This window comes from Microtus pennsylvanicus, chromosome 8 (genome assembly GCF_037038515.1).
Source record: "Microtus pennsylvanicus isolate mMicPen1 chromosome 8, mMicPen1.hap1, whole genome shotgun sequence".
NCBI classification, from domain to species: Eukaryota; Metazoa; Chordata; class Mammalia; order Rodentia; family Cricetidae; genus Microtus; species Microtus pennsylvanicus.
Window position 1 is genome coordinate 21840470 of NC_134586.1, and position 11435 is coordinate 21851904.

The window sequence follows — 11435 nt, forward strand, 5'->3', positions numbered from 1 at the left end:
CCACCAGGATGTTTTGTGGACGAGGAAGCCCAGAGACAAAGAGAGGTGGAAAGAAACGGTTGGAGATAACACTGGTGCAGACAGTGAGGAGCGGAGACAAAACTCAGACATGTCTGCCTTCCAGATCCCGTGTTCTTCATTTGATAGTGAGAAGTGTTGAACACGGGGCCTTTTCGTCCTCCATCTTCCTCTGAAATAGGGACTGTGTCGCCCCCACTGGCTTTGAGGAGGACCCTGGGTCTCTGACCCTCCTACCTCCACTTCCTAAAAGCCAGGAGTATAAGCATGTGCCACCCCTCTTGATTTCATGCAGTGCTGGGGATCGAACCCAGGGCTTCATGCATGTGAGGCTAGCATTCTCTTCACAGAGCAACATACCCAGGTCCAGGCATTTGCTCTCTTAAGAGGGCATGCATAGGGCAGTGGCATGGATGTATGGGAGGAGGTTCTGTAGTGTTGTTGGGTTCACATGAAAGGGGGTGCTTTGAGCTGAGCCCACTTTATCCCAGCTGCCTGAGGCTGTGCTCTGTTTTCTCCCTGACCTCTGGATCCTGCTTGTTGAGATGGGCTCACAGAGACCGGTCACCTCATTGGCAAATTCCTCTTCCATCATAGGAGATGTTTGGGGAGTCTCCAGAAAGCTGGGGAAGCCATGGGATTAACCTAGAAGGCAAGCCTAGAGACCAGGAGTGGGGTGTAGCTCAGGAACCACTAGATCGGGAGAAGATAAAAATGTGCAGAAATTCTTGAACCTCCTTCAGAGTTTAAAGTCATCAAAGTGGTTACTAAGATGTCAGCAGGCTCCTGCAGTTAGCTCCCTGTTGGGAGAGGGAGTCTCCTGGTGTTCAGGCTCATAGGCCTGGAGGGCAAATGAGCCCCCTCCCCATCATCCTTGGCTTTCTATCTCAGCAGCGTGGCATTCCGGTTGTGCCGAGCTGTAAAGGAAGTTCCCTAGGCCAATGAACTGAGTACCCTCAGAAACAGACCTCACAAGAATTCTGGGAAGATGGTAGATACACACAGTTTCCGCATTTTCTTCTCTGTCTGCCTCCCTTCACGGTGGTTCCTCGCAAGCAACACTTCCGCAAAGTTCCTGTCACAGGCCGAAGCTTGGTACCGGAAGTTTCATTTAAGTATTTTCTGTCCATCGTATTTTATATATCTTTGGTGCCAGTGGCATCTCAAAACAGGAGAGATCAGTCATGAGCAACAGCTTGAGTGGCCCCCACACAGGCTCTGTGAGGAGAAGAAGCTAACCGGGGCACCCAGGGCTCCAGGCTTCTGCTTTCCCTGTGAATATGAGTGTCAGGGTCACCTCTAGCTTCCGAGAAAACAGCCAGTGCCCACACAGTCCACAGCAACCGATGGGGTCAAGGGTGTTTTGAAGTCTAATGAGCGTATGCCACCCGCGTTTTGTCTTCAGAACTCTGGGATCGACTACGGAGACATTTCTTCCAGAAAGGCACTCCGGGAGAAATTGAAATGCAAAACCTTTGACTGGTACCTGAAAACTATCTACCCGCTCCTGACGCCGATGCCCGACATCGTCTGCTATGGAAGGGTATGCGCTGGAAAGCCGCAGCTCAGATTAGAACTGTTTCGTTGTAGAAAGACAAGGCTCGAAACCCAAAGCAGTCAAGGGGTCAACCCCCTCTGGCTCTAGTCTTTTCTTCCTTCTTGGTCCTGAGAGGCTTCCTTTCTTCTCTTTCTTCCCAACATCTTGTTCTTTTTCTCCTCCACCTCTGTTCCCTTTGCAAATGCATCCCTTGTTTGACCCTCTTAGTTCCCCATCCCACGGTTGCCCACCCGCCTCTGAAATTCGCAGGATCAGATCGCCCTCTGCTGGTTGTGTTTTCTGTCCTCCCGTGGTACAACCCAAACCACAGGGCCTGGAGTGTCTCCTTTCTATATATCTTTTCCAACAGTGTGGTTGTATTTTCTCCTTTAGATGAAAAATTCATTGGATGACAGCATTTGCTTGAACAGAGGACCTGTTCCAGACAACTCCCTCCAAATGAAACCATGTCGTGAGTCCAGTGCACAGGTATCTCTCACTGGCCTCCCTGTGCAGGTAGTGGGTGTGTGCAGGCTCAGAGAACCTGTGCCATGGGTTAGAGTGTCTGTACTGTTGAAGGGTGGGGAAGGCAGGAGATGAGCATTCTGGGTAATGTGTAAGCATGTCTTGTTCATTCAAAAACTACAACAGTGACAGGCAGGCCCACAGGGGCAGGGAGGACAGGCAGAAGGGCTCTGCTGGTGACATTCATCCTCCGGGTGACAGTCTTATGGGCAGTCTCCCCCATCACCTCTTTCCCTCTAAGCTTGTGGCTCTGCCATTCATTCTTCTGATGTGTGCCTTGGACATTGGACAAGCAAGCCCGCCTATGCTCCTGCAGAAGGAAGCAGGCCAGAGAAGAGAAGGAGAAGGAAGATCCCTTGCCGTCGGCCTAGACACGACACCAAGTGGAGGGTGTGTTTAGGGAACTGAGAATGCAGAACAGTTGGAACCCTGAGTCACAAAGACCCATCCAAGCTTACTGAAGGTCTGTGTCAGGTTAGGGATTTGGAGGAAGGCTGCTTCCCTGTGGCCAGCATCACTTGGGCTTCTATTAGTGGTGTCTTAACTTCAGTTGAGAGAGTTCTTCAAAGGTAAGTCCTGTCCATCATCCATGCAAGTCATGATTCTTTTAGAATCAAGTTCATCAGCTTTTCATCACTGTGGTAGAATACCTGTGATTGACAACACAGAATCAAAAGATTTATTTTGGATCAAGGTACCAGTTTGTGGTTGCTTGGCTCCAATGCCATGGGCCTCTGGTGAGGCAGAAAAACATATTCAAGTTGCTATCAGGGATGCAAGCATAGGAAGGGGTGGGGGAGAGACTAGGGACAAGATGCTCTCCCTAAGAACATGTTCTCAGTTCTCCTCCGACTAGTCCTCCTCTGTAACAGTATCATCAAATTATGAATCCACAAAGGAGATGGTGAATCCATTGATTAGATCGGCATGCCCAGGACCCAGTCATCTCTCAGTGATTGGATCCACTAACTGGCCATCAACCATCCAACCTATGAACCTTAGGAAGGGCATGTTAGAGCCCAGCCATCATAGAGCTCTGGGAGAAAGGAAAGTGGGCTGAGTTGCCCTTTCTTGTGTCTGCCTTTTTTGCTAGAATGTGCTAGGCCTGGTGAGTAAGGCAGTGTCACAGGCTGTTCTTGCTCTCCCGATGGCCAGGCCACCCATCTTCACATCTTCCCCAATTCCCTGAAGTTTCTGTGCCCATGTATAGGGAGTAAACTTGAAACTGGCCATGAAGTCGCATCTCCTGAACACAGAACAATGGTTGAGAAGGAAAAATACTTAAGACTGCTGCATCTCCAGAGGACTCGAACTCAAATCCTACCCTAGGCGCTTTTAGAATGGTCCCAGCCCTCTCTTTAGCTAGCTAGGCTTTCTAGTGTACAGTTTACTGACTGAGGCCTCCCCGCTGACTGGGCCCAGCACAGTGTCCTTGCTCTGTTGTAGAATGTGTACTACCTCCTTTCTGGGGAATTCTATGTGGGGGAACTCATTGCAAAAAAAGACGTCCATGAACAGTACTGCCTGATGGACTCTGGCCTCGGGGAGGACCCCACATTGGAGCTGTGTTTGGAGGCAGCGAAAAGAGGACAGCACATCTATTGGGATTTTCAGCAGGTGAGTAGCTTGGGTTTGAAAGGGCAGCTATGCTAAGACAGCATGAAAGACCCAGGTTTGCTTGTATCTGTTGTGCTTTATGAAAATGACTTTGTGCACTAGTGGGTAGGGAGAAAACTGCCCACACACATGTGCAGACACACACACACAGAGACACACACACACACCCCAACAAAACTCCCCCAATCATCTCAGGATTTGTTGTACCACCATCTTGTTGCTGTGTGTTGTTACCTCATGGGTGATAGTTTCTGATCCATCAGAGGGGCACTTCATGAAGATTGCTTGGCAGGGGTTCGTCCTTAAGACAACAGAATACTTTGCATCAATGGAACTGGCTGTGAAACTGGGTCTCTTGAATTACAGAGGAGTGGTCAGGAGAGAAAAATACTTCAGATTGCTGTGGTTCCAAAGAGTATGGGTTCAACCAGGTATCGTCACTTTTAGAAAGTTCCCTACCCTTTTCTGTAGCTAGTTTCCCTTATGTATAAAATGGAGACAATAAAGATCTACTTTATGGGATTAAGCGAGATAGCATGTGACAAGCATTTGGCTCATGCCCAGCAAACAGGAACATTTGATTCATGAGTCACTGCCTGTAATTTTATTAGTAATAAGTATCAGACTTAGAAACACTGGGTGGAAACATGTAAAAGCCCTTCCTTCAGTTGAATGCACACCTACAACCTAACACTCTAGATGCAGAGGCAGAAAGATTACCAAAAACTCAAGGCCAGCCTGTTCTACGTGTGCGTTCAAGGCTGGCCTGGGGCTATACAGTGAAACCCTTCCTCAATGAACAAACAAAGCTCCTCCTTTGACATCAGCATTGAATGACCAGGACAGAGTGGAGAAAATTTGCCAGAAGTCCTGAGACTTCTCCCCATCCACTCCTCTGTTTCTATTCAGAAAATGGCAGGCCTCCCATGGCATATCAAGTCATAATAAGACTAAGTACCTCCTCTTGTATTAAGGCTGGGCAAAGCAACCCAATATGGGGAATAGGGTCTCAAAAGCCAGCAAGAGAATCAGAGACAACCTCTGTTCCCACTGTTAGGAGTCCCACAACTGTCACATGTACTCAGAGTGCCTAGGTCAGTCCCACGCAGGCTTCCTGGTTGTTGGTTTGGTCTCTGAGCTCCTTTCTTTGAGTGCAGGTCAGTTGTTTCTGTGGGTTTTCTTGTGATGACCTTGACCCTTCTGGCTCCTACTCCTTCCTCTCTCTCTTCAGCGGGATTCCCTGATCTCAGCCTAATGTTTGACTGTGGCTCTCTGCATCTGTTTCCCTCAGTTGCTGCATGAAGCCTCTCTGTTGACTGTTGGACTAGGCACCGATCTCTGAGTATAGCAGAATATCATTAGGTATCATCACATTGACACTTTTCCCCCTCCAGTCGTGTTTGAGTCTGTCCTGCCTCTGGGATGTGCTGGGGCAAGGGTGGCACAGAGAATGTAGGAGTGGCCAACCAATGACTGGTCTAGCCTGAGACCCATGCCAGGAGAGTGAGCTCACCCCTGACACTGCCTGGAGCCAGTCACCTAGGATAGAACCAAACATGACTGGTTTTGCTTTGTTTTTAAGAGTTTGCTGTCAGCTATGGAAATCCCTTTGGGGAAAAGCATGTGAAGAACAACTTCAGAGGTTTTACAGTCTCCCTGAACTATAATTTAGATTTTGAGGAGGAGGGAGAAGGGAAGGAGGAGGGGTGGGGAAAAAAGAGAGGTGAGGAGGACCACTCTGAGTTCTGATGACAGTGAGTGGCCAGACTCCCTTAAGCCCTATGCAGGCATCATTCTCCTCACCAAGACCAGAAAAAGTGTCCCTGTGGGCCCAGGCAGTCCTTCCTTCAGGGAGCCTTCATGACCCCTAAGAGCAGGTTGGTACTTCTCTACGTACTCAGGGTTCCTTTAACCCTTGTCTAATTGTCTCTTAGAATAATGTTTACTCAAACTTAGCTTTTTTGAGACAGGACCTCACTCTGTGGACATGGGCCTAGCAACCCCCAGCCTCCAGAGTTCTGGGATTATAGGTGTGCACTACTATGCCTGGCTTCCCTCACCTGCCTCTTTCCACCACAGAGCAACAACCTGTAAGGCCAGGGCCTGACTGGGTTTTGTCTGTTGTCTGTTACTCTGTGGTGACAACATCTGGAATATGGCAGGCATCTGACAAGGGCTTGAGGACCAAGTGTAAGATTGTTGCCCTTGGGGTAGCAGCTTGTTGAGGTGGAGGAGGACACAGGATTATGCTGCCTTCCCTAAGCAGAAGAGCCTTGTCAACCCTCCATCACTATGACAAGGACCTGAAACAGTAAAGTCATAAAAGGAGAGCATTTGCATTGGTTCCATCTAGTTCCTGATTCATTGTCCTCACGGTTGGAGGCCTGTAGTTAGTCAGCACATCATGGCGGGAACACATGGTGAATCAGAACACACTCAGATCATGAGCCAAGGGCCAGAAGAGAGAGAGGACAGCCTTGGGCTCTCACCCAATAACTGGAGACCTATCTCTAAGGAGTTTCCACCGACTCCCAATAGTGCCAATAGGAACAAGGCCTGAATACACAGGTCCTTGAGAAATGTTCCAGACCCTAGTGATACTGAGGAGTTGCCAGGGAAGTGGTTCTGAGACTAGGAGCTAGGACACAAGAGTAGGGAAGGACTTCCTACCAGGCCAGTGGGTTTAGGGGCCCTGCAAGAACACACTGTCATGGCTTCTCTAGGCAATGGGAGTCACCAGGCCCAGCATGTGGCAGGTCTAGTGTACCATGGGATTTTAAACCCTTAATGGACTTGTTACTTCATGTACAAGTCTAACAATGCTGAGTCATTAATTTTATCAGGTCTTTTATGGCTTAATAAATTGAATTTCCTTACCCACTGAAGACTATGTTCATAAATCACTCCCAGTATTTAATTTTAAATTTAATGACCCTTAATCTCCTAAGTGTTTACAAAGTACAATCTGAACATGAAGTCACAAATTCAATTATTTGATGACACATCTTAAAATTGGCATGACAATGTTAATTAGTAAGATGTTGACTTTTCTTAAACAGTGCATTTGTCCTGGTAGCATTCTTTGGGGATGTGTTGAGTTTCCTTAAAGTCATATTTTATGACAAAGCTTCTGGAATTAAAAATACTGTTTGTCCTAAAGAAATAAGTATTAAGTATTCAAACATTTGAAAAGTTGTCTTCCCAAGAGGATTTTGGAATATGGCTGTATTATTAGTGACTTTTCTCAGTATTGTGCCAAAATGTTTGACAAAAGCAGCTTAAGGCAGGAAGGGTGTCTTTGGCTCGTGGTTTGAGGGTGTACAGTCCGCCATGGTGAAGAAGGCAATGCTAATGCAGTAATCTGGTGAGTACTGCCTTCTCCCTTTTCCCCTCTTTATTCAGCCTCAGATTCCAGCTCAGGGGATGGTGCCATCCAAATTTAGCATGGGTCTTCCTTGGTTAACTTTCCTGAAGACACCCAAGAGTGTATCTCCTAGGTGATTCCAAACCCAGTGAGGTCAACGGGAAGATAAGTCATTGTGTCTCCTACTCATTGAGGTTGACTAAAGAAGAAATGCTTTTTATCTGAGTGGAAGGCTTTGCCTGCAGGACAACAGGACATTTCTGTCTGCCACTCTGAGGCTGAATCCATTCTGTTTATGACCTCTGTGACAAGAACTCGGCAAGTTAAAGAGGAAGGTGATTGGGTGGTTCCTGGCCTAATGCTTAACCCTAAGTTCATTTGAGCCAATTCCTTCTTTCCAGTCCTTTCCTATCCATGTTAGGTCCTAGAAACAGAAATGTTCAGATATAAGAATGATGTTGTGTTGGATCCCCAGGATCTTCTACACCCTATTTACTTTGTAGACCCAGCTTACAAATTGCTCTACTAAAAAGTTCCCAAAGAACTGAGAGGCAGCTGTGGTTATTTGCTCTGTTTACTTCTGCTCTCATGAGTCTGAGTCTTGAGTCATTCAGAGGAAGCTGTGACCTCTGAGGAACACAAGGGAGCCAGTGTCGGCGACTTAGAACAGACCCTTTCCAGGAGAGGATCGTTCTTGAGACACGTGGGCATTCATGTGAGGAGCCTGGCATCTGGAGCAAAGCTGCGGAGGGAGGGTGAGGTGAAGAGGGCAGCACAAGACCCAGAGGGGGCTTCTGGAAGTGGTAGGAGGAGCAGATGGCACCATTGACTGAGAGGTGCAAGGGGCAGCGTCCAAAGGATGTGAGAAGTGAAGAAGAGAGGACGCCCGTGGAAAGAGGAGGAGTACAAAGGGAAGGGTCTGGTAGTGCACACGGACTACCAGGTTTCCAGTTGCTCAGCTGTGGCCATAAGAAAGGAACTGAGTGGGGCGAGAGAGGCTGTAGGAGAAAAAGAAGGATCAGCTTCCCTCCCTCCCTTCTTCCCTTTTTCCCTCCCTCCCTCCCGAATAAGGATGGGGTACATAAAGGTGGCCTTAGATCCACCATACGACTTTCGTGTATCTGGCAGAGGACCCTCAAGGAACAGTGACCCCAATTCCAGCCTTCACGTGACTTCTAAACCCATTTTAGAGACATGGAAATCAGACTCAGAAAGGTCATGGAAGCTGTCCAAGGTCCCGGGGTGTGTATATGGGAAGTGAGGTCTCTACCTCAATTCTGCATTAACGCCCAATGAACGGTGATGGGAGGGTACCACTCAGAGGGGTGAGGTAAATGGGATGAGACTCCTGTGCTGTTTCTGCTCCCTCTGTGAAGATGGAGGGGACAACAGGAAGAGTGGTCCTGAGGGGTTCTGTGGGCTCAAGGGTGGGGAAGTTCAAAGTCGGGCAAGTGGCAGAGGGATATGCCATGCAGGATGCGGCCATGATTCCCAGCTGAGCTCAGGGCTGGGCTTTTACCCCTGCGAGACACCATAGTTACAGCTGCCAAGCTTGTACACACAGCTGGGCAGAGATCTGTAGGCAGGCTAATTCTACTCTTTGCTTCTCTTTCTCCAGCTGGGCGAGCGGATGTGCTGCCCAGGAGGATACATAAACACCTTGACTTTGTCTCTTCCATCTAGGGAAAACCCATCCGAAACAGGAATACTGCGCGGTGTCTGGAGATCAGGAAGGACCCCTCAGGTCCCTACAGGCTTGCGTTAGTGAACTGTACCCAACAAATATGGAAAATACAACATATAGGCAGAAACTGGGGTCACTATTAGCCAGTGAGCCCCAGAGATGTGGATTTGGGGGGGGGGGCTGTTTCTAAGGTTGGAACGGTGTCTAGCCACAGTGCTTTTTCATACTGGGGAAGGATGAGAGACAGATGTGGTTGTCTGCTGTGACTTCAGCATGCCGTTCACAGAGGTGAGGCTTGAGCACACGTGGGAGTGTCTGCTGGGGAGAGCGAAGGAAACTCGGAAGCCTAGTCCCCAGCTCGCCTTGAGAGATCGTGATATGCATCGAGCGCCATTCTGGGAAACGTCTCAAAATAGCCAGCATCGTCTGCCTGTGCTGCGGAGCCAGTGAGAGGGATGAAAGTTGATCTGTGGTTCCCACCAACGTTGTTTAGCCTTCACTCCCGACAGCTACTACCACCGCCTGGCCCCCACCTCCTCCCTGGTCATCTGTTTCCCTCCCCAGACTGTGCTGGATTGGGCCACGTGAGAAGCTGGATCCTCTTCATTCCAGAAGCCTGACAGCTACCCAGGTGGTCTCCGTTCCCTCCCTGTCTGGACCATTCCAAAAGAGGCAGCAGACATACAAGTGACTTTCTCTAATCCCTCTACCACATCTTCAGTGTAGGTGCCCTGGACGGCCAGTCTCTCCCACTGTGACATGCTCACATAGGTGGGAGAAAGCAGAGAATCCTGTGTGTGTGTGTGTGTGTGTGTGTGTGTGTGTGTGTGTGCTGTAGGCTCCTGGGGTCTCCTCCAGAGTGGCCAAAAGACACACCAGCCTCAGCCGCATGGAAAGGCATTTGGCTCCATTCCCAGTGGGAAGCCAACTTAAAGTACACTGAAGAAACTTTCCACTCGGGTTGGCAAATGACAAATAGTATGTAGCACATGGCACATTGTGTGGGCCGGGATGCGGGAAACAGGTCATCTCACACATCCGTGAGGGTTTCAAACTGGTGCCAGCTTCCTGGTGGGCTAATTGGCAAGCCCTAAAAATAGTACATGTGCATTTTCTCTTTGCGCCAAGAGTTCCACCTCTAGAAATTTACCTCCAAAGTTATGAAAACGGGCTGCCAAGACAACGCAGAGGGTAAAGGCGTTTGCTGCCGAGCCTGACAACCTGAGTTCGTTCCCAGGAAGCTGCACAGTGAAAGGAGCGAACTGGTTCCAGAAAGCTGTACTCTGACCATCCACATGTGTGTACACTCAGCAATACACTGACACAGCAGACACACATGAGATACAAAAACAAATGCAAAGGAAAAAGAGTGAGAAAAATTCATGTGCAGAGCAATCCCTTGCTGTATCGATTCTAAGTGGAAAATGCTGGAGGTGAATGACTTGCTGAGCATCTGAGCGGTTAGAGACATCCAACCCGTGGACTGGCTCTGCAGCTGTGGAACCGGCAACATCTGTGACTGATGTGGAGGGAGGAGGAGGTGGAGAAGGAGAAGAGGAGGAGGAGGAGGAGGAGAGAAGAGGAAGAGGAAGAGGAAGAGGAAGAGGAAGAGGAAGAGGAAGAGGAAGAAGAAGAAGAAGAAGAAGAAGAAGAAGAAGAAGAAGAAGAAGAAGAAGAAGAAGAAGAAGAAGAAGAAGAAGAAAGTGTGCAGATATCTTTTGGTTGAAATGAAGGGGGACATGTAATGTTCACTTCTACACAACAAAAACAAAACAAAAAAGCCTAAATCTGGAGGTGGAGACTCCTAATTGTGATCCCAGCACCTGAAAGCGTGAGGCAGGAGGATTGGGAGTTTGAAGGCAGTTTGAGCTATGCAACAAGATCCTGTATAGAAAAGAACGGGGAGAAAAAACACAAAAGGCTCAAGGAGAAGCCTATGAAATATGGTGGCGGCTGGCAATGTGGTGTAAAGGACTGGGGCTAGAAACAGAATAGGATTGTGGGAATGTGTGTCCCAGGCAACACTCCTCTAAATGCATGTTTATGTAGCTTTGACATTTAGAGCAATGCTTCAAAATTAAATTTTCAAAATTAAATTACATAAAATCACAGACAAAAACCGCAAATGGATTGTAAACAAAAAATGAATCTCACATATTTTATATATCTATTGTTTGTTTAACTTGCATGTGTGTGTGTGTGTGTGCGTGCATGCATGCATGAGCATGTTGTTTGTTTTAAGACAAAGGCTTATGTGGTCTAGGCTAGGCTTAAACTGATTATATAGTCAAGGTTGGCCTTGAACTCCTGATCTTCTTGCTTGAACCTCCCAAGTACTAGAACTGCAGCTGTGGACCACAACACCCAGCTTAGATCTAATTTCTAAATATTTAGGAAATTAGGGTTCCTTAGGAGATGTCACCAACTCTTTGCTAGTGCTAGGACATATTCCTGTGTTGAAAGTAAAAAAAAAATGCTCAAAGAAGGATGAAGTGAAGGTGGAGAGATTGGACACTTATAAAAACTTCTCGCAGCAATGAACTGCCATAAATCATAGCGGCCGGAGTGAAGGAGTCTCCACTGGCAATGTATATAGGGACTGTGTGAGCATTGGAGTCAATCAGACATTAAAGTCAATTTAACAATAGATGATACCACAGAATAAACTAAAAACCCACAAGTCATTTCAA

The 11435-nt window shown here is 47.9% G+C and overlaps 1 protein-coding gene across 1 annotated transcript in view; it reads left to right on the forward strand.

Annotated features, from left to right (window-relative positions):
* Positions 1–8888, forward strand: part of Galnt8 (polypeptide N-acetylgalactosaminyltransferase 8) — a 34287-nt gene extending 25399 nt beyond the window's left edge. The window contains exons 8-11 of the mRNA XM_075981853.1: positions 1424–1561; positions 1949–2044; positions 3527–3697; positions 8745–8888. Coding sequence (XP_075837968.1) covers positions 1424–1561; positions 1949–2044; positions 3527–3697; positions 8745–8888 — 549 coding nt within the window. The remainder of the gene's footprint in view (positions 1–1423; positions 1562–1948; positions 2045–3526; positions 3698–8744) is intronic.
* The last annotated feature ends 2547 nt before the right edge of the window (positions 8889–11435 follow it).